Source organism: Prionailurus bengalensis, chromosome B1, assembly GCF_016509475.1.
Source record: "Prionailurus bengalensis isolate Pbe53 chromosome B1, Fcat_Pben_1.1_paternal_pri, whole genome shotgun sequence".
NCBI classification, from domain to species: domain Eukaryota; kingdom Metazoa; phylum Chordata; class Mammalia; order Carnivora; family Felidae; genus Prionailurus; species Prionailurus bengalensis.
This window is the reverse complement of record NC_057344.1, coordinates 42,594,791-42,618,647: the sequence shown is the minus strand read 5'-3', so window position 1 is coordinate 42,618,647 and position 23,857 is coordinate 42,594,791. Positions and strand designations below refer to the sequence as shown.

The 23,857-nt window shown below is 40.7% G+C and overlaps 1 protein-coding gene across 1 annotated transcript in view; it reads left to right on the top strand.

Annotated features, from left to right (window-relative positions):
- IDO2 (indoleamine 2,3-dioxygenase 2) overlaps window positions 1-23,857 on the top strand; it is a 79,566-nt gene that overhangs the window by 38,904 nt on the left and 16,805 nt on the right. Inside the window, exons 3-7 of the mRNA XM_043563501.1 lie at window positions 5,422-5,541; window positions 8,214-8,332; window positions 10,624-10,638; window positions 14,808-14,907; window positions 16,986-17,103. Of these exons, the coding sequence (XP_043419436.1) occupies window positions 5,422-5,541; window positions 8,214-8,332; window positions 10,624-10,638; window positions 14,808-14,907; window positions 16,986-17,103 (472 nt within the window). The remainder of the gene's footprint in view (window positions 1-5,421; window positions 5,542-8,213; window positions 8,333-10,623; window positions 10,639-14,807; window positions 14,908-16,985; window positions 17,104-23,857) is intronic.

Sequence of the window (23,857 nt, the reverse complement as noted above, 5' to 3'; positions counted from 1 at the left end):
GGCCCCGAATAGCCAAAGGAATTTTGAAGAAGAAGACCAAAGCAGGAGGCATCACAATCCCAGACTTTAGCCTCTACTACAAAGCTGTCATCATCAAGACAGCATGGTATTGGCACCAAAACAGACACATAGACCAATGGAATAGAATAGAAACCCCAGAACTAGACCCACAAACGTATGGCCAACTCATCTTTGACAAAGCAGGAAAGAACATCCAATGGAAAAAAGACAGCCTCTTTAACAAATGGTGCTGGGAGAACTGGACAGCAACATGCAGAAGGTTGAAACTAGACCACTTTCTCACACCATTCACAAAAATAAACTCCAAAATGGATAAAGGACCTAAATGTGAGACAGGAAACCATCAAAACCTTAGAGGAGAAAGCAGGAAAAGACCTCTCTGACCTCAGCCGTAGCAATCTCTTACTCGACACATCCCCAAAGGCAAGGGAATTAAAAGCAAAAGTGAATTACTGGGACCTTATGAAGATCAAAAGCTTCTGCACAGCAAAGGAAACAACCAACAAAACTAAAAGGCAACCAACGGAATGGGAAAAGATATTCGCAAATGACATATCGGACAAAGGGCTAGTATCCAAAATCTATAAAGAGCTCACCAAACTCCACACCCAAAAAACAAATAACCCAGTGAAGAAATGGGCAGAAAACATGAATAGACACTTCTCTAAAGAAGACATCCGGATGGCCAACAGGCACATGAAAAGATGTTCAGCGTCGCTCCTTATCAGGGAAATACAAATCAAAACCACACTCAGGTATCACCTCACGCCAGTCAGAGTGGCCAAAATGAACAAATCAGGAGACTATAGATGCTGGAGAGGATGTGGAGAAACGGGAACCCTCTTGCACTGTTGGTGGGAATGCAAATTGGTGCAGCCGCTCTGGAAAGCAGTGTGGAGGTTCCTCAGAAAATTAAAAATAGACCTACCCTATGACCCAGCAATAGCACTGCTAGGAATTTATCCAAGGGATACAGGAGCACTGATGCATAGGGCCACTTGTACCCCAATGTTCATAGCAGCACTCTCAACAATAGCCAAATTATGGAAAGAGCCTAAATGTCCATCAACTGATGAATGGATAAAGAAATTGTGGTTTATATACACAATGGAATATTACGTGGCAATGAGAAAAAATGAAATATGGCCTTTTGTAGCAACGTGGATGGAACTGGAGAGTGTGATGCTAAGTGAAATAAGCCATACAGAGAAAGACAGATACCATATGGTTTCACTCTTATGTGGATCCTGAGAAACTTAACAGGAACCCATGGGGGAGGGGAAGGAAAAAAAAAAAAAAAGAGGTTAGAATGGGAGAGAGCCAAAGCATAAGAGACAGTTAAAAACTGAGAACAAACTGAGGGTTGATGGGGGGTGGGAGGGAGGAGAGGGTGGGTGATGGGTATTGAGGAGGGCACCTTTTGGGATGAGCACTGGGTGTTGTATGGAAACCAATTTGTCAATAAATTTCATAAAAAAATAAAAAAATAAATAAAATGATGTGAATGGAGCTAGAGTATATTATGCTAAGCAAAATATGTCAGTGTGAGAAAGACAAATACCATATGATTTCACTCGTATATGGGATTTAAGAAACAAAACAAATGAACATATGGGAGGGTAAAAAAAAAAAAAAAGAAAGAAGAAAGGGGGAAACTAACCATAAGGGACTCTTAAAGATAGAAAAGAAACAGGGTTGATGGAGGGAGGTGGATGGGAGATGGGCTAGACATGTGATGGGTATTAAGGAGGCTACCTGTTGTGATGAACACTGTGTGTTGTATGTAAGTGATGGGTCACCGAATTCTACACCTGAAACCAATATTGCACTGAATCCTAACTAACTAGAATTTGAATAAAAATTTGAAAAAAAAAAGACTCAGGAGAGAAAAAAATGAGCATTTAAGAAACATTGACAAATAATGAAATTAATGAAATGTATGGTCAACTTTTGTTTTGTATGGTTAATCTTAATAAGCACTGCTATGTGGCTGTGAAATAAGAAGGAATTTCTAAAATAATGTGTGCCTGCATGTATGTGTATGAATGTAGTCTTGTGGCCAAAGTGCATTAACATGATGATGGAGCTAAAATTCCATATTTATTTTTAACAAGAAGTTTAAAAAATTTGGAAGTTGTAAATATAAAATAATGTTTAGTTTGTTATGCCATGTAAAAAGTAAATGAATAAATATATGTATATTTAACAGCAAGGTGAGAAAATTTGCCTTGTCGGTCATCATGACATATAAAACTAAAAAATTTGAGACCAGATGATATAGGGCAGCAGTAACAACGAGCACCCAAAACTTTAATACAGAACTGACATACAGACCCACACATATGTGAAATGTTACTATATCACAGAGGAAATGATAGATTAGAAGGGAACATAATGGTGCTAGAATGACTGATTATCGATACATATGGCAGCACAGAGCAAAAGAATACATTGATTGGATTGGCTCCTTGTGTCATAAACAAAAATATATTCATTCCAGATGGATTAAGAATTTAAATGTAAAAGACAAAAATTAAATGTTTTAGAAGAGAATTGAAGAGAATATGTACTTGGACTAAGGAAGATTTCCTAATGACTAAGATGAGGATGTTTTTATGATAGACTTCATTTCACTAAAATAGAGCCTCTTTTCCTCAAAATAGACTATAAAGAAAATGAAAAGCCAAGGCACAAACTGAAAAATGCTATCATGTATATAACTGAGGAAAAGATTTGTATCCTGTATATATAAAGTCCTGGAAATAAAACAGAAAGAGAAACAACCACATTAAAAAAAAAAAATGTGGTATAAACAGGAACATTTTACAAACTAGCAAACATACATGACCAAGTGACGTTGGAAGATGGTAACCTGTATTAATAATCAGGAAAAGAAAATTAAAAGTGTAATGGGATTGGATTTTACAACTTTCGTATTTACTTTCCATCTCACAATAAAACACAAATATGAAATGAAGTTGATTTCTTTAAACTGAAGAAAACATTAAGTTTATGACTCACTCTCTCCCTAACTATTTTATCTGGGGTTTTTTTTTTTTTTGTAGAAAAAAATTTCCATTACAAAGGGTATTTGTTGTTTCTGTTTACTTTTTCTAAATCATTTTGATGTTTAAAAAAAATGTGTGGGTTTGCTTGGAAAGAGGAACCCAGGGACTCTGGGATGTGCAGGAAATTTCCAAAAAAAACCCCTCTAACCAAAAGCCACATTCTCAACTTGGACCCTGTTCCTTTACCTTGGCTGTACTCTAGGTAACCAATAGGGACTTATGGCTATAGAGCATTTGAAATGTGGTTAAGACAAATTGCGATGTAAGCTACTCACTGGATTCTGAAGACTTCCCCTAAAAAAGAGACTGCGAATCATCTCAATATTTTTATACTGATTATGTGTTAATAATATTATGCATATATTGATCTAGAAAAAAATATGTTACTAAAACAAATTTCATGTTTCTTTTACTAATTTTTTTAAATGTCTCTTGTTAGGGTGGCTGGTGGCACCAGCGACCAAGAATTGCACGAAGAGTAGAACAACTAGCAGGACAGAGTTTATTCATTCTCCAAGAGAGGAGAGGGGCCAGATATCAAGAGAAACGGTGGCCCGAGTTTGTATTAGGCTGGGCCTCTTAAAGGGTTTTAAGGTTGTGAGAGGTTTGCAGCCACACCTATGGTGGGGCGGGACTGGGAGGTGACAAGTTTCTCAGGATGCTCTGTCCCAGGCTCTGCTGGGATGTGGGTTATGGTCCCAGGCTAGAGAAGGTTAAGTTTTATAGTTGTGGTCTATTTTCTGAGAATGAAGTGCACCACGACCTGAAAGAGAAAGAGGCTCAAACACGGACATCTGCAGGGTTTCTCGATAAGCTTGCCTAGGGAGGGGCCTTTAAGTAGAACCTTTTTTGCCCTTCTTGCTGGAAATTTTTAAATTACATGTGTGGTTTCCATGTTTCTAGCAGGCAGTGCTGACTTGGGAGAACAGGGCAATTGTCGGCAGAACTGAAGTAGCATCCGGGCTCAGTCCCTGCCGGCTCTGTGACCCTGACCCTACCCTTTTTGACTTAGTTGTGTCCTGTGGAATTGGGGAGCAAGACAGAACAACATCCGGCATGGGAAGTTTTTAGCAGCGTGCCTTGGAAACGCTTTCCTAAGCACCTTACAACAAGTGCTTAATAACTATGGTCATAATTCTCAAGCCGGTTCCTGTTGAAATGCAACATCTCAGCAGTCACTCCCCCACCTCATACACGCACACGCAAACGCACGCGAGCCTAGAGCACATTGCATTTGCGATTCAGAGCCAACTTTTAGGAGGAAGGAACACGCAGCTGCGCGGGGCGAACAGACATGGGAAGGCTGCCCCTTGGCGGAGAGCGGAGGAAGGATTCCGTGGCGGATGCTCTAGAGCAAGCTGCTCGGAGAGCCTGGGTGGGAGGGGCAGCGGGTCTGAGGCCGCAGAGGCGGTGCCTGGCGCTTAAAGGGATACACAAGACGTCCACCGCTGCCTCTTGGGGCACTTAAAGACCCACAGAAGGACCCCTGGGAAGATCTGGATCAGGCTGTGTCTACAGCTGGGGAAGAGATAGGGGGACCAAGGAAAAAGGCCGAGGTGAGGAGGGGGTGTGCCAGGAAGGTGGAACTCACTGTTTCAGTCAACCAAGACAGGCAAGGGTGTTCCAGACAAAAGTGAAAAACTGTTTTGTTGGGGCAGAGCTGTCAACAATTGACTTCTGTACGGGTGTGGTTTTCATGAAGACAACATCTGTAAATCCCCTGGTGATACGTATCAGAGAAAAAGGGCATGGAGAGGTGAAAACACCCAGCCACGGTCACTGGAAGGTTTCATACAGGACTGAACAACTCTTTGGCCCAGCTCAGCCAACACCCCCTAGGGATTTGGTCAAACTCCTAATTGCACTGTTTCTCCTTTTACTTCGGAATTAAACAGAGAAAGTAACACTCACAGTGCAGGCTTGTTACCAGGGTTAAATGATACCAAGGAAGCAGAGGTGCCTTGATACGTAGGACTGTAAAAGTTGCCACGATAGACTCCATGAAATAGGTGATCTCAGTCTTGTAAATTAATTATTCTAGAACACTACACACTTTGTCAGTTCAGTGAAGGTGACTAGCGTCTGGGCGCAACCATGGGCGCAATTTAGGAGTTTGGATGGAGTGGTTAGGTAGTTCCTGAGCAAGGTCCCCTGAAATGCCTCAGATACTGCAGTGTCCTAAGATTGGGGGAAATGGGGTGTGCATGGAGGCTCTTAGTTCCTTCACTAAAATATAACCTGCTCCTTATACACATAGAACCCTTCACGTCAAAGAACCCCTGTGCTCGTCCTCACCGTGCAACTGATAATCTCTGGATATTCTCTTGAACAGATGCCCCTCCTGACCTGCCAGTTCCTCCAGAGTTACCGGGAACAGCGCCTGGCCCACTTGGTTCTGAGCTTTATTACCATGGGATATGTCTGGCAGAAAGGAGAGACGCAGCCCAAAGAGGTAAGAGGACAAAACACATGCCTGTCTTGTCATCTGGCAAGCCTGCTGCTCCTGAAGTACACTCACTGCTTGGCCACACTGTTTTCCTGGAAAATAGGTCCTTTCTTGTTCTTTTCTTTGGCTGTCAGTTGAAGGAAGGACAAATGGCCCACTTACATGAGAGAAATTTTTTCCCTAAGAAGCTAATTTTCTTTAGAAGTTGTAGCCATTCATTAGCTTTCACATCTTTTTTTTTTTTTTTCTGGCAAGAATGTTTAACAAGTTGCATATGAAGGCAAGAACTGAGATCTCATTAAAAAAAGAAACGTAATAATAGCTTACACTTGCAGCATTCTGTATTCCTATGCACATATATTATCTCCTGATTTTCTCAATCCCATAAAGTAAACAGAACTCCACTGTGTCCATTTTATAGACAGCTGAGGACTACAGAAGACAAAAATCCTTCTCCAGAGTCAGATAGAAAGTTAGTGTAAAATGCAAGGCCATGCTTAGACCTTCTGATTCACTAATGTAACCTTCTTTCCCTAAAATGTACCCATTAACAAGATTAATTTTAATTTTTTAATACTCTGCTCTTTCTACTGATTATTGATCTCTTAATAATTCATTTAAATCTCTTCTAAATCTTTACTTAACCTTTTATAGTTTCAGCCTGAACCTGGAGGGTGCCCATGTGGCTCAGTCAGTCGAGCATCTGACTCTTGGTTTCAGCTCAGGTCATGATCTCGTAGTTCATGAGTTCGAGCCCTGCATCGGGCTCTCTGCTGTCTACACAGAGCCTGCTTCAGATCCTCTCTCTCTCTCTGCCCCTCCCCTGCATCTCTCTCTCTCTCTCTCTCTCTCTCTCTCTCTCTCTCTGTTCCTCTCTCAAAAATAAATAAATAAACATTAAAAAAAACCAAAAAACAAAAAACCTAAACCTGGAGACATGAAATCTCTGAGTTCCATTAACACCAGTAAAAAAGCACCACTCCCTTTCATTTTGTTTAAGTGTCCCTTTTCCAGGAATCAGAGTTACTTGTTCCAGTACTCCGTGGTTCACTGAGCAGCCCAGGCCTATTTTGTTTGCTTGGTGAAGGCTGCCTGTTTTCTTTCAAGTAAACAGAGGAAACCCCCCTGTGACAAAAAGAAGGGAACATGAGAAAGGAGGGAAGAAGAAGATATAGATGTGCTTCAGAGTTCTTAAATGTCAGTACATCTCATTTAAAAAAAAAAAATGTACGTCTGATATAAAAACTTTGAAATCGGGGCGCCTGGGTGGCGCAGTCGGTTAAGCGTCCGACTTCAGCCAGGTCACGATCTCGTGGTCCGGGAGTTCGAGCCCCGTGTCGGGCTCTGGGCTGATGGCTCAGAGCCTGGAGCCTGTTTCTGATTCTGTGTCTCCCTCTCTCTCTGCCCCTCCCCCGTTCATGCTCTGTCTCTCTCTGTCCCAAAAATAAATAAACGTTGAAAAAAAAAAAAAAACAACTTTGAAATCTAGGCACACTACAAAATGTCCTGCTGGGCCTCCCTCCCCCTTGTGTTCTCCAAACCGTAATCCCAGATATGGGGAAGGGGTAGAGAAAGGGTGACAGGGGAGGAAGCCTTCAGTTTCGTGGAGTGTCCATCTACTTCCAGGTTACCAGGGATTCCCCTGTCCATGGCCTGGGATCATCTCCAACTTTCTCTACATCTCCTCTTCTAACTCTTTACCTAAATAGACACCTCACTTTTGCATTGCTCTCCTCAACCCCTGACTCAGGGAAACTAAACTTAAGTCTGAATTTTAAAACTCTATAGTTCTTTTTGTTTCTTACCTGAAAAACAGTTCTGTCCCAAGTCTAAAAATCTAAGGAAAGCAAAAGCGGAAGCAAGACTTCTTTAATAGATACTTTTATCCTAGGGGGAAATAAAAATGCAAGTGGGAGATAGGGAGCATAAGAATGTTATTTTGGATCAAAACCAATTTAACTTTGTCTACAGATAGAGAACCCCCGCCCCCCCATCTCCCACGGATCTGAGTAGTTTTTCTGGACTTGTGGGCAGATATGTCTCTTTGGAGTGTTCCTCAGATAACTTAGGAGTTAAATAGGGACCGTCTTGAAGTTGTTATTGGGTTTGGCTTATGAAGTGATGAACAGAGTTGGCTGCCACACAGGATGAAGTGTTCTGTCCTCCCCATTCCTGTTCCTGATTGAAACATAAACACACACGTATATGTGTGTATACATACACATGTATGTATATATGTAGTTTTATACAAACAAATACACACATACATATTTATGTAGACATCTCTGTCAATAGATAAGTAGATATATAAAGAGTTAGAGATATTTTTCCCACTGCTCATCAACTCAGCCCCCAGTTTATGTTTAAACATTGGTGATGCCCTTCTTTGCAGAGTCAGTTTTCAGAGATTATTTTATATGCTATGTATATGTATGTGTTCCAGTTTTGTAACTTTCATTTATTTTTCAGATTGTACTCATACACATTATATCCACTAGAATGTTACGGGAAAAAAATATGAGAGTGAGGTGTGTGTATATGGGTTACTCAGATAATTCCAATTTTATGCCCAGGTCATTTCTCTACCACAGGATTACTGGAGTAAAGGGCAATCATGATTACTTCCCTTGCTGCATTCTTTCTGGTGTATGCTAATTTCCTGTATTTATATCTAAAAGGTTCTGCCAAGAAATCTTGCCCTTCCCTTTGTTGAAGTCTCCAGGAACTTGGGCATCCCTCCTATCCTGGTCCATGCAGACTTGGTGCTGACAAACTGGACCACTAGGGATCCTGAAAGGTAAGACAGGGAGTGAGTGCTTTGGATGTGAATTGATGGAAACTTCCTCTCCTTACAGTAAAGGCCTGGCGTTTTCAGCTATGTGTGATTCTAGATGTTCATATTTAGTGTCTGCTTTATGGTTCCAAAGACTTGTGTTCACGTTCAAAATTTACACGTCCCGGAAGTTTCTTCTCAATCCACTCTGAATACATTGGAGCAGGCTACTTTTTCTTGTTTTCTTCCACATCCAGTCTGAATTTAACTTGACCTTCAAGCTCCTGCATAATTAGGCTTCATTCATTCTCTCTCATCAAATTTCCATTCCACAACATGCCTTCCATTCATGTCAAATTAGGGCCAGTGACTTCAATAAGTCATCCTGATATAATGATCATAAATGATTGTGATTATGATTATGATTATGATTATGATTATAGGTGAATTAAGAGTAGGGCTCTAGAAAGTTAGATTGAGAATTTGATTAATAATGCTATCTCTTCTACCTAGCTGGCATCAATCCTTGGAAAGTTGGGCTGGGAATGTAGATAAGTATTGGTCTAAAGAAAAAATAGTGTGAGTTTTTAACAAACAATAATTAATCAGAATGGGTGGAAAAGGTAAATTGTTAAATTTCCCTTTGAACTTTATTATCACAACCAAATTTATTTCAGGCTGTAGGTACAAGAAATAGTACTTTTGTAACTTAATAAAATAACTAAAGGGACATTTAGGTTAGATGTGAGGAAGAACTTCCTCAGCTTGAGGGTTGTAGGTACCACAAGAATGCCAGAGGAGATGATGGGAATCTGTTCTAGATGATTAAACATTTAATATAACATTATAGATTTTGGGACTAATTTATGTGCTTCTTGGAAGAAAGGAGGCCATCTCATCTTTCTAAGGAAGCCTGAGGCCTGGGAGGATACATTTTCCATAATTATTAATTGTTATCTTTGACCAGTTCTTTCATAACAAAATTAGTGACCAGTATTCTCATGAAAAGCTGCTGAACCTGACTCAGAGTTTTGACAGAAAGAAATAATAAATATATGTGCAGAAATAATTCTGGTCAAGGCATTGAGTGTTGAGTCAGCTGGATTTCTGGTTTGAAGAGAAAGAGAGAAACAGGAAAGGTTGAAGGGAAAAAAAATGTCTGGACTGGAATGGTTAAGTCAAAAATACAACAACAAGGGGCTAGTTGCCTAGTGAGTGAGTGAGAAGGGCTGCATCCCAGAGAGGCAGACACAGTCTGGGGCTCAGTAGTTAGCTTTCTTGGTGATTAAGTTTGGAGTCTTTTAATATGCCTTCCATAGAGCTAAGTGCTATAGAGAAATGGAAGACATGGAAACAAAGGGCACCAACATGGTTAAAGAACAAGACAAATGTCAAAGAGGGACATAAGCAATAGCCCTTAAGCATTTCAAAGCAATTATAGCAATGCAGGCTTTAAAAATCAGGAAATAGCTTGGTGAGGAAGTGAAACTTGATCTGATGATAAAGGTAAGTAAGAGTATAATAGTTATAACAGAAATATGGGTTTGTGGCAATGACAAATATATAAAAAGAATAAGATAAGTTATCATGGTGGCCACAGGCTAAATATTCTTGGGCTCCTGTGTGAGTGGAGATTTAGCTTACTCCTTGTCACACAGTGACTTTCAGGGAAGGAAAATTTTTCCTTTCTTCCCTTCTAGGTTCTTTGCCTGGTCTGATAATTACATTGACATAAGACAGATCAACAGAAGAAAAATGAAATTAATTATTTTACCTATGAGAGCCCATAAAATATGAGACTCAGACAAGTGACCAAAACAGGAAGATTTTATACCTTTAGACAAGAAGACAATACATTTGGGAAGAATTGACAAGACATAGGGGTTTGGGCTTAGGGTTAGCAAATTAGTGAAGGTGTATTTACACAGGCTTCTTGGCCCTAAATTCCCTCTCGGGTTAATTTTCCTTGTACAGGTTGGGTCACATACCAGATTTATTTCCTGCTTTCAGGGAAACAAAGGAAGTCAGAATGTCCTTCTTGTGCCAGCTCTTTCTTACATAACATTAGTTCAAATAATCAGTGTGCCAAAGCAGTGCATTTGGGGTGGAGCAATTCTGCTCTCCTTCAGACCCACAGTGTAGTCACGACCTGTGACATCCAAAGTGTGCATGGATGTGTGTGTGTGTATGTGCATTTGGACACAAATGTATGTGCCTGTGTCTATGTCCTCTCAAAACGCATACCAGTTTAGAAACTGATTTGTTCTTTTATTTCCTTTTTCTCTTTGTGGTTATTGATACTGAAATTTGACTAGACCCCTGGAAATCAGGTAAGTTCTCAGAAATCGTTCACTAACTTTAGAATCCATGCTAACTAAAAGCTTACAAATAAATGAAAAGGAAAGCACATCAAATTTTGTGTATAGTATATAAACTATCTAAAAATGCCTGAAAAAGAACAAAAAGAACAAGACAGGGATATTTCACTCTCACCACTGAACATAGTACTAGAAGTCTTAGCCTCAGCAATCAGACAACAAAAAGAAATAAAAGGCATCCAAATTGGCAATGAAGAAATCAAACTTTCACTATTTATAGATGATATGATGTTCTTTTAAGAAAACCCAAAGACTCCACCAAAAAATTGCTAGAATGAATACATGAATTCAGCAAAGTTGCAGGACATAAAGTCAGCATACAGAAATCACTGCAGTTCTTTTCTTTTTTTTTTTTTAATGTTTATTTATTGTGAGACAGAGCATGTGGGGGAGGGGAGGGGAGAGAGAGAATCCCAAGCAAGCTCCACATTCAATGCAGAGCCCAATGTGGGGCTGGATCTCACAGCTGTGAGATTATGACCTGAATTGATATCAAGAATCAGAGGCTCAATCAACTATGCCACACAGGTGCCCCAGAAATATGTTGCATTTCTATACACCAGTAATGAAGCAGCAGAAAAAGAAATAAAGGAACTGATCCCATTTGCAACTGCACCCAAAACAATAAGATACATATGAATAAACCTAACCAAAGAGGCAAATGATCTGTACTCTGAAAACTATAGAACACTTATGAAAGAAACTGAAAAAGACACAAGAAATGGAAAAAACATTCCATACTCATGAATTGGAAGAATAAACATTGTTAAAATGCCCATACTACCCAAAGCAATGTATACATTCAATGCAATCCCTATCAAAATACCACCAGCATTTTTCACAGAGCTAGAACAAACGATTCTAAAATTTGTATGGAACCACAAAAGACCCCAAATAGCCAAAGCAATCCTGAGAAAGAACAGCAAAACTGGGGGCATCACGACTCCAGACTTCAAGCTTTAATGCAAAGCTTGTCCTCAAGACATTTGTCCTCAAGACAATATGGTACTGGCACAAAAACAGACACACAGATCAGTGGAACAGAATAGGAAACCCAGAAATGGACCCCCAACTATATGGTCAATTCATCTTTGACAAAGCAGGAAAGAATATCCAATGGAAAAAAAGACAGCCTCTTCAACAAATGGTTTTGGGAAAACTGGATGACAACATGCAGAAGAAAGAAACTGGACCACTTTCTTACCCAAAACACAAAAATAAATTCGCCATGGATGAAAGACCTAATGTGAGACAGGAAACCATCAACATTCTACAGGAGAACATAGGCAGAAACCTTTCTGACCTAGGCCATAGCAACTTCTTATGAGACATGTTGCTAGAGGCAAGGGAAACAAGCAAAGATGAACTATTTCAGCCAACAAAACTGAAAGGCAGTCTACAGAATGGGAGAATATATTTGCAAGTGACATATCAGATAAAGGGTTAGTATCTATAAAGTACTTACCAAATTCAACACCCTGAAAAATAAATAATCCAGTTAAGAAATAGGGAGAAAACATGAATAGACATTTTTCCAAAGAAGACATCCAGATGGCTAACAGACATGAAAAGATGCTCAATATCACTCATCATCAGGGAAATACAAATCACAACCACAATGAGATACCACCTCACTCCTGTCAGAATAGCTAAAATTAACAACACAGGAAACAACAGATGTTGGTGAAGATGTGGAGTAACAGCAACCCTCTTACAGTATTAGTGGGAATGCAAATTGATGCAGTCACTGTGGAAAATAGTATGGAGGTTCCTCAAAAAGTCAAAAATAGAACTGCCCTATGATCCAGCAATTGCACTACTAGGTATTTACCCAAAGGATAAAAAAAATATAGATTGACAGTGTACATGTGCTCCAATGTTTATAGCAGCATTATCAACAATAGTCAAAATGTGGAGAGAGCCCAAATGTCCACAGACTGATGAATGGATAAAGGAGATATGATATATACACACATACATACATATATACATACACACACACACACACACATACACACAAAATGGCATATTACTCTGCCATCAAAAAGAATGAAATCATGGGGCACCTGAGTGGCTCAACTGGTTGAACCTCCAACTCTTGATTTCTGCTCAGGTTGTGATATCATAGTTGTGATCTCACATTCGTGAAATGGAGCCCCACATGTAGCTCTGCACTGAGCACGGAGCCTGCTTGGGATTCTCTCTCTCTCTGTGTCCCTCTCATGCTTGCACTCTTTCTCTCAAAATAAATAAACAAACATTAAGAAAAAAAAAGAGTGAAATCTTGCAATTTCCAAAGACGTGGAGGGAGCTAGATAGTATTATGCTAACAAAAATAAATCAGTCACAGAAAGACAAATACTATATGATTTCATTCATATGTGGAATTAAAGAAGAAAAACAGAAGAACATATGGAAAGGAAAAAAAAGAGAGTGGGAAGCAAAACATAAGAAACTCTTGTAATTTTTTTTATAAATTCTTTTTAATGTTTATTTTTGATAGAGAGAGAGGGAGGGCATGAGCGGGGGAGGGGCAGAGAGAGAGAGGGAGACACAGAATCTGAAGTAGACTCCAGCTTGAGCTGTCGGCACAGAGTCTGATGCAGGGCTCAAACTCAGCAACTGTGAGATCATGACCTGAGCCAAAGTTGGATGCTTAACCAACTGAGCCACCCAGGCACCCTTACATAAGAGACTCTTAATGATAGAAAACAAACTGAGGGTTAATGGAGGGAGGGGGGTGGTGGATGGTATAAATGGGTTATGGGTATTAAAGAGGGAACTTGTTATGATGAGCACTGGGTGCTATATGTAACTGATGAGTCACTAAATTAAAAAAAAATTAATTAAAAAAATTAAAAAATAAAAATAAAAATGCCTGAAAAAAAGACTAGAGGGAAATGTGCAAAAAATTAAAAGTCCAAAAATTAACAATGGTCCCTGTGCTTTGTAAGGATTAGGTGATTAATTTTCTTTACTATATTTTCAAGTCTGTTCATAATGAAACAAATAAAGTTCAATGCAAGAAAAGAAAAAAAAAAACTTTAAAAATTCTCTAAATCCTCTGTGATTCTTTGAAGTCTAAGACCTGAAAAAGGTCTATGGTCTCACCATAGCTTATATGAAAGGCCAAAATTGTAGAGTGGTTTCTATAGCTACAGAAGAATCCCTTTGAAATATCTTGTTTTACATGGACTGGAGCTCATGGGCCAGGTTTGGTCCAGACATCCTCAGGTTCCTCTTTCCCCAGAGAGAAAAATTAGCCTCTAAATTGACATTGCCTCTCCTCAGCTCAATGAAGGCATTCCGTATAAAAACTGTAGCTCAGCAGATGGAGAGTGGAAGGATGAAGAAGCCACTTTCCACACAAGTGTAACTTCGCTGGCACAATGGAGTTCCTGACTTATTTTTCTTTTGTGTTTGTTTTTCATCTCTGGTCATGCTTAAAATGTTAGAGACAGAAGTGATTTATGGAGTGAAATTTTAGGTTTTGCAGATTGGACTGACATCTGGAATATTTGAATCTAGATAGCTGGTCATTTAAAGATGATTCTATGATGGTCTTGCAGCTGTCATTCTTACATAATACAGCACTTGGGGGAAAAGGTCACTGATGAGAGAAAGCACTCACCTGAGTTATGAAATATTCCTGCCCTGGTCCTGTGACTAATCAGCTGCATGACTTTGGGGAAACCATTTTGCTTCCTTGGGCCATAGTTTCAAGTCTAAAAAAGGAGCATGAAATTAGCTGTTGTCTGTGGTCACTATACCTCTAAGACTGCCCCTGCTCCTGACGGGGATGGTGTGATGGGCCACAGACTGGCCCTGTGGAGAATCAGCAGTGCCTGCCCAGTTATATGTCAGCTGTTCCACTGGGAGGACATGCTAGACTTTGAGAGTCCTCTGGTCCTTGACCATGGTCTTGAATAGGTCTATTCTCTTTCCTTTCTGGAGCAGAGCTGGAGGCAGATTCTCCTCCTCAGAGCTATTCTACAGAGATGAGAGGGGTTTTCTTCAAGTCTACTTGCTCTTGCATTTGTCTGGCTCTGAGGTGGTCTTTGGGCCCTGCTCACACCACAGTGTACAAACCTCTCTAAACATGTGGTCATTTCCTTCCCAAGGAACTTGGACGTCATTTTCTCATTTCCTGGGGAAGAAAGCCTGCGTGGCTTTATACTGGTGACTGTTTTGGTGGAGAAGGCAGCAGTACCTGGGATTAAGGTATTTTCTTCATGGCTTTTTTTTTTTTTTTGTCCTAAATGAGAAATTAGTCTGAGCTTTACTTCCCACCAAGTCCCTTTCCCTGTAGAGAACTAATAAATATAGATGAGTATCGGCCTTGTCCTACTTGGTGTATGTCTGGGAAAAGAGGTCTGATCTCTAGCCCACAGCTCTCCCTTTCTTCAACTACTGCATCACTTGGAATGACCATTCAACCATTCAACTGACATGTCTTGTTCTGAATAATGTATGTCTGGGAGAACAAGACAGATACTGTTCTGGACGCTATAGAAGCTCACCATCCAGTAGAGAAAGATGGACTGATGTATGGGGTAACAAGAAACAAAAACAAAAACAAAAACAAAAACCCAGTGTTTTTCATGAAAAAACATCTAAGACCTAATCCAGACTTGCAGGATCAGGCAAAGGGAAATGACAGCTGAAGTTAAAATCTGAGTGATGTATGGGAATTAAGCAGGAAGTAAGAATGGAAGTGGGTATTCATTCCTGGCAGAGAAAACTGTTATGCAAAAGCGTCAGAAAACAGTGAACCCTCTTCAGAGGACAGTGAACCCTCACTGAGAATACGTAGCCCTGAGCTTGCATATTTGAACTCCTTCAGGGGTCAGGTAGATAACAGAAAGTTCAGGTGTAAAGCAAATGAAGGTGCAGTGACAGATAATCATCTAGGGAATGCTTGCCTTGCACAAAGATATTTAGATTAGATTTAAGTCTTTCCTCACTACCTTCCCTGGTGAACATTCTTTGAGTGCTTACTGTGTCCTCAGTAGAGTGACCAGATCATGGGATGATTACCTTAGCACCCTCTTTCAGTCTCAAAAGTGAAACTATATGCTTACTTTACTTCTCCTTCGTGTGTTTAGTTCACTGAAAGATACAGAGTAAAGCATTGGTCTTCAAATTATAGCTCAAATAAGGTAGAGACTGCCAGAGGACAAGGAAGTCTTCCTGGTGAATGGAGCTCTGATGCTACGGGATCTACAGAATCTGTCTGATTTTATGTACAACAGAGCTCAGGAGTGAGGCTGCCCTAGTTCAAGGTCCTAGAAGTAGAAATGATCATAATGATGAAGGACCATAAGGCAAGCTGAGGGCCAAACACAAGCTAGCACAACCCACCCCCTCCCCAAGTGGGATATGTGTGATATTTCTCAGGCACTCCTGGCTGCCCAAGAACAAAGGAAACAGATGGTTAACTGATAGAAATTACTGTCATACAGGACATGAGTCTCCATCAGTTTACAAAGGTCTTACAAAGGTCTTTGCAAGAAAAAGGCAATCTTATCAATAGCTTAATCTCCAGAAACCTGTGGACTCAGTTTCCTGGAGCCCTAATATCACCTTCCCTTCCACAGAGATATGGGGAGCAAAGGCAAGAAGGAAATGGCGGGTAAAATTACATTTCTTTATAACCTGCAGCCCATTGACAAATATTTAAGGCAAATACAAAGCAGACCATTTCTCCAGAAACCCCCTATTGTCATAATGTGAATGCCTTACTAGAGGGAAAACAACCGTAGCTTGACAACAGCAAGGCCTCAGGCATCTTAGACTTCTCTTTAGCATATCAAAGTCCTTCTGGAGGCCTCCCCCCAACTCCATAGTATATAACCAGTCACTCTGTACAACCCCAGTGCCCAAGGGTCCTGTCCCTGTGCTTTCATAGGATCACCTTTTTGCACCAAAGACATCTCAAAAATTCTTTCTTGGCCATTGACTCCAGACCCCCACCACTCCAAAACCCCGTCAATAATATGAGATAAATCCAGAAGAAAGAACAAAATTGATTAGAGTTATGCCCTTGAGAGGTACAAGAAGTAGCAGTCAATGGAAAAGCTCCAGAAAGTCTTAACTAGGGATCTATCTGAAGGGTGCCCAGAAAGATTCTGGCTCTCAGGAAAACCTCACAGGATGTTTAGTTTAGGAATGCCCCTGGGGAGCCCTGCCTAACAATCCAGCAGTCAGGTGGGTCCCCTTTTTCTAGATTCCCACAGCTTTGCTGCTCTACCTCAGTGGACTGAATGTTAATGAATTGAGTGAATGAATCTCCTCTTCAGGCACTTGTTCAGGCAGTGAATGCCATCTTGCAGCCCAGCCAGAACTCGTTGCTTCAAGCCCTGCAGCGACTGAGACTCTGCATTCAGGATATCACCAGAACTTTAGGACAAATGCATGGTATGAGGCTTCTGAAGGCTGAGGGCTTTGCTCGGGAAGACATAAAATGTCAAAATGTCAATGTCTTTGTTTTAAGGCAACCAAATGTTGTTCATGCTACTGAAAATGAACTCTCAGTTTGCAGTGACTTTCTCATGGTTTTATCGTTCTTTATATCTCTTGTGATTCAGTTGTTTCCTCTTCTGGCTAGCCAAAATATTTCCTTGCATGTAGAGGTCTTACGGTAACGAAGCTGGGGCTAAAAGGGTGGAGCACACGACATTGGTTGTATAAGCTCTATCCAGCAATGTTAGGTTACTGAAGGACAGAATTGTGATATGAGAGAGTTTGTCCTTACACTCTCTAAAGCCTCTCTCATTCTTTGTTCTCTAGTGGAAGCTGAGATGACTGACCTTGGCTTTGGGCCTTATCTGAGGGGCCTTCCATGGCTCCTCTGAGGCTAGTTTAAAGAGGAGTTGTTACAGGTGTGGCCGGTTAATCTTATCCTAACTGCAGCTCCTAACTCCTTTATCAGAAGAATCTAGAAAATGTAATTGTTGTGTGTTTGAAGAAGGTGTGGGAGAGGGGTGTGATCTGTTTAACAAGAGGGTAAGGATCTAAGTATCAGTTTCCATGGATCCTGCTTCACTGACAAATAGAGGGAGTCCAGGAAAGGAGAGGTTTATGGGAAACAGGACAGGAGGAAGCGAGGGAGGGAGGGAGAAAGGGAGGACACCAGCTTTATTACTTTTTATTAAGGGAGTAAATTTATTTGTCATCTCAGACTCTCTGCACTAGTGGAAGTCCATCAGAAGTCACAGGACTATGTATTATTTCCATTCAACATCCTGTTTTATATTTCAGATCCACACTTCCTCCACTTCCCTGAATTTTAATTTTAAAGCCCTCCTGATCACATCAAACAAGCTCTCTAAACTGAGTGACATAGATTTGAGCCTTAACAAGGTACCCTGAGTTTATTAGTCAGGATATCAAGACCAGGGGAAGTGACATTGCAGGTGCATTCAGATCATATTGATGAGGGAGCATAAGGCAAGCTGACACCCTGCATCCCCCCTCCCCCACCCCACCTCAGGTGGCGTATGTGTGATATTTCTCAGGCACTTCTGGCTGCCCAAGAACAAAGGAAAGGGGAAACAGATGGTTAACGGATAGAAATTATAGTCGTGCAGGACAGGAGTTTACAAATGTCTTAGTAAGTTTACAAATGTCTTAGTAAATTGTAATAAAAAGGTAATCTCATCAGTAGCCTAATCTCCAGAAACCTGTGGACTCAGTTTCCTGGAGCCCTAATATTATCCTTCCCTCCTTCGTGATGTGGGGAACAAAGGCAAGAAGGAAATGGCAGGTAAAATTACATTTCTTTATTATCTGCAGCCCCTTAACAAGTACTTGAGGCAAATACAGAGTGTACCATTTCTCCAGGAACCCCCTTCTGTCATAATGTGAATGCCTTACTAGAGGGAAAACAACCTTCGCTTGACAATAGCAAGGCCTCAGGTATCTTAGGCATCCCCTTTAGCATATCAAAGTCCCTCTGGAGGCCTCCCCCCAACTCCATAGTATATAACCAGTCACTCTGCACAACCCCAGTGCAGCATTTACTGTCCAAGGGTTCTGTCCCTGTGCTTTCATAGGATCACCTTTTTGTACCAAAGACACCTCAAGAATTCCTTCTTGGCAGTCAGCTCCAGACCCCCATGACCCCCAAACCCCATCAGTATGAAAGAACAGAAGTGAGTAGTCTGGAACCTCACTGCCTGCTGCAGTAAGAGGGCACAGTCCTGTCTGTCACAAGCTTTCCTAGTGCTCATTGTCAGAGTCACTTTCTCAGCCCAGGCCAGCCCAGTGCTCTCTCTCCATTATCCCCTGCAGGAGTCTGGTGCCTTGGAGATTGCAGGGCTACTTTCCTTGTTTTGTTAAAAAGTTAATTTTCCCACACAGGCATGATTTATTCTAAAAGTTGTATCTGTAGTCACCGCAGTGAAACAGGAGTGCATCAGACTGCATTTTCCAAACAAGGCACAAAATCTTCCATCTCATAGGCTCCTTTCCAATGTGGCTCTGACGTGCCTGTCCTCAAGGAGTACAGGCTGTGTCCTCACTTGTGGTATTGGTGGGCCTGTGACATGCCCGTAATCAATAGCACGCAGCAGAAGTGATGCTGCGTGAGCTTTGAGGGAAGGCTAGAGGGGGTGATGCAACTGTTACCTTGTATACTGAGTCACCACATAAAAATGCCACCTGCTCTGAGGCCACCATGCTGCGAGTGAGAACACCAGGCCTCACGGAGAGGCCATATGTAGGTGCTCTAGTTGGAAGCTGCCATGGAAGCGAATGAACCCTTGGATGACTCTAGATTTCCACCTTCAAACCGTCCTCAGTCTTCTAGTCATCCACCTGGGGGCCCAAATACTGTGAAGCACAGTGTGTCCTGTGTCCCGTCCCCTGTGTCCTGTCCAAATTTCTAGCCTGCAGATTCCAAGAGCATCATATACTGGTTGTTTCTTGCCCCTCACTTGGGAGTGGTTTGTTATGCAGCCACAGTAAACAGAAAAATGAAATGATAAAAATAACAAATACTAGAAACTTAAAAGGTTTGTTTTTTTTAAGTTTTAAGTTTTACTTATTAGAGAGAGAGAGAGAGAGCACACAGGTTGGAGAGGGGCAGAGAAAGGGAGAGACAGAATCCCAAGCAGGCTCCATGCTGTCAGCACAGAGCCTGATCTGGAACTTGAACTCATGAGCTGTGAAATCTGAGATCGGGACCTTGAGCTGAGATCAAGAGTCGGACGCTTCGCTTCACCAACTGCACCACTCAGGTGCCCCTGGAAACTGCCAGGTGTAAGGAATCACATAAATTATGTCATTGTGTCTGGTTTGTAGTTGATGACTTTTTTCTGATGATCTTTAGAGCTCAGCAGCACTTCCCTCCCCCCCCCCCGCCTCTCCCATCCCCCCCCCCCTCCGCCAAATGGAGCTCATGAATTTTTTTTTTTTCTTTCTGAGCTCAGCTTTAGCAAGAGTTGTGTGCTCTACTCCCTTCCTCCATAATTACCTCATTTCCAGGCAGGATAGCTTGAAAACATGCCCAACGCAGAGGAGAAGGTACTCTTTATTTTAAGGCTTCAATTTATATTTCTGAGAACCCCCATGTTATCACTGGGCCTTTGCCCAGCCCACAGGTGATTCCACCTCACAACCTTAATCTAGTCCTCAGCGCAGACGTACTCCTCTTCAGGCGGAAGTCCGTCACAGCACTAGACTTCCAGACTACACCCACACTGTGCATTGCTCGCTGAGTGTCAGCGCTGTGCACCTGTAAGATCCGTGTCTAGCTCCCCTTTTCTGGGTGATTTGCAGAGAGCTCAACCAGGCCTGGGCATTGTGCTCTGTTGGAAGGCTAAAATATGTTCGGATTTCCAAGCATCCCGACTACACAAGCATGTCTTTTGGTAGGTTTCTGAATACCTCTTGTTTCTAAGAGTTAATTTCCTCCTTAGAAACGCTGAGAGATAAATTTCTCTCCAAAATGCCACGGAAAGTTTTGCCTTGTATTTCCTTCTGAATCAACACAATTTCCATCTTCTCCTTGACAGATTGCTGGCTGTAAGAATTTTTCCTTTAATGATAGCAAGGAGTCAAAATGTTTCCTTCTAAGAGTTTGGCATGTGTTTAAGTCAGGTTCTTACTCCGTGAGTTGGTACTAAATGATAGTGTGAATTCCTGCTGCTACCCTCTTCTGGCTGGCTCACTTAATTTTGCCTAAGGAAGTTTTCTTCCTAATTTGTAAACTTACTTTGTCTACAACTAATTGGAAACAAAATTATTGTTTCCATTTTTGTTTATCTTAAATTAAAGCTTAAAAGTGGCATGCAGTTAAGATATTTTTAGATTTGTTGAAAGCATTGTTGACATTGTATAAAACAATATTTGGTAAAGGTTTGTTTTGTTTTGTTTTGTTTTTTTGTTTTTGGTTTTTGGTAACTGATAAGTTTTTACTAATTTATAATTAGTAAGAGAGACTGTCTAGATGTTGGGCAGCTCTATGATTTGGGTCTATAAACGGCAATAATTAAATTCAGTACCCTTGGTTTATGTTAAGGCATTTGGATTTTCTTGGTGAAAGTCATTCCCCCTACCTTCCCAGCCTACTGATTTCTGGATCTTCAGCTCCCTGTGCAGTCTGAAGAAGGTATTGCAGTCAGAACTGTGCACTGATGAGAGAAACCTCTGGTAGTAATAAAAGTTATCCAAAGTTATCAAAGGTTAACTTTGAAAATAATAATAATAGAAAATAAATAAAGCAAAGTGGAAAATAATCAACACTGGGATTCTTCTCTGCTAAATACTGTGGGATAATAACGACTCCATTCATATTTCTAAAGTTGTCTTCACTCGTGGATTACTTACACATAGTAATCTCAGTATACCCTAGTCACCTGACCCACCATATTTTACCTTGAATCTTATTTTCTCATGTCAATGCATAAAATCAAGAAACATGCCCACACAAAATCAGTTCTCAAAATATTGAAGAGTCCCATGACTCTTCACAAAAGATGTTTTTAGGCTTACAAGGAAGAATATACATTGCATATCACACATCAAAAATATCCAGAAATCTACAGCGATTATTATTGTTGCATATGGTTAAGATTCACTCAGATTTGCTTACCTATTATAACCTTCTTTTTGCCCTTCACTCCTTTACACACATCTCTTTTGCTACTAGGATTTCCTCTAGTGAGGACCTGCTGCTGGCTAACTCTCTCGTCTGAAAATTGCCCTGTTTCACTCCAATGCCTAAAGAATATATTTGCTAGCAACAATATTCCTGTAGATGTTGAGTAAATCCGTACAATATCTTTTAGCTTCCATTGTCACTACTAAGAAGTTAGATGTCAGGGAAACCTATCTTTTTCTGATCTGCTTGTGAGTTTCTCTTTATGGGTCTGTGTTGTTCCGTTTATCATGGTTGGTTTCATTATGCTTCTTTAACTGATACGACTTATCATTCTGGAAAGTCCTTAGCCATCACATCCTCACAAATTGTGCCCCACTCTCTTTCTGTTTTCCTTCTTCAACTTTAATTGAGGATGTTAGACCTTGATCCACCATCTTCCATTCTCTTCTAGCCTTGCTGTTTTTTCCCCATCTCTTTATTTCTCTGTGCTGCATTAATTCTTCTAATCTAATTAACTCATTGTCAACTGCTTCTAATCTGTTGCTGAATACATATATTGAAAAGGTTATTTTATTGTCTCATTTCCAGAAGTTATATTTTATTACTTTCTAACCTGTTTATTTTTCATACTTTTCTGTTCCCCAGAGACATTTTCAAGCTCACTTTTAGTTTTTTTCAACATACTACTTGTGGCTGTGTCATAATTTGTGTGTGATTCTAATATTGGAAACTTGATTGTTTCCTTCTTGTTATTTCTTTTTTCCTATTGTTGGTTGTCAGGTTGTCATGTTTTTTTTGTGTGTGTTTAGGCTTGTTTTGTTTTGCTTTTTTTTTTTTTTCCATTCTATATAATGCTCATTGTCCTTGGAACATTGTTTGTAGACAGTCTTTTGGAACTAGGGCAGAGAAATATTTGTACTTGGTTCTTCCTGGTTCTTGGGGACATTAAAATTCTGGACCATCTTGAAGCAAGTTCAGCAAGTGAGGGCCCATGTACCAATTAGACAATTTAAAGTTGGGCTAAGAATGTAAAAAAAAAAAAAAAAAAAAAAAAAAAAGTGTTCACAACTTTTCAGGGACAGATTTTTTTAAATCCTGTTTTGCTCAGTGCCAAGGTGACTTCGATTTTGTCTCTTGGGGGCAAGGAGTGGTGGGTTGGGAGCTCTGATGCACACTGATGTTGAGATATAGGTAGTTGGGACTTCCAGTTTAATATGAACAGGGTCTCCTGTAAAATTCCTTCCCATGGCTGGGGCCGGGGTCTTACTTATGACACCTACCATCCAGAGAAGCCACTAAAAGCAAGGCCAGGCATACCTGGATTGGGAAATGACTTCAGGAAAAAGAGGTTTTGCCACCCTAGTTTCTGCCTCCCATTCTAGGTTCCTGCTTTCCCTTAAAATTTTGCTTGGCAGTTCCTTCCTGTCTTTTCAGCTACGTGATGCCTTTAGGATATTTGCATCCTTTATCCCTCTTTTTGGATTGTTTTTAGTGGAAGGACAGATCTGAATGAAACAACACTCCACTACTGCAAATGAAAGTTTCTTTTTGGAATATCAATTGCATCTCTTCCTTTTTCTCTGTTTTTACCATCCCTTGCTCTGAACTTGGCTCCCATCATCACTTGCCAGGACTTTGCAGTGGTCTTGTAGCAGGTTTCTTGTACAGACAGTTATGACACTGAGGCTTTCTTTCCAGGAAGCAACTTTATTTGTGCCAGCACTGGTTCAGTTGGGTTTGTACCTGAAAAACTGAGCCCCGAATGCCACATGGCGTAGTCTTTTATGCATTTTCTACTTCTTTGTCTCCTATATATGGGTAATGTATAGACATACGGTCTGATTGGGTGGTCTCATGTTACAGGGTCGTGAGGGATGTCACTTACACACATAGCGAGGTTGTCTTCCCTTATCCTGAGGTCTTTTATCACCAGATTCCTTAGGGAGGGGACCCTACAACAGTTTCTTTTCTGCCCTTTACCTTATCTATTTCCTTCTGTACACAGAAGCCTGAATCAGCTTTTAAAAGTGCACGCTGAAGCACTTTTACTCCCCCAACTCTTCAGTT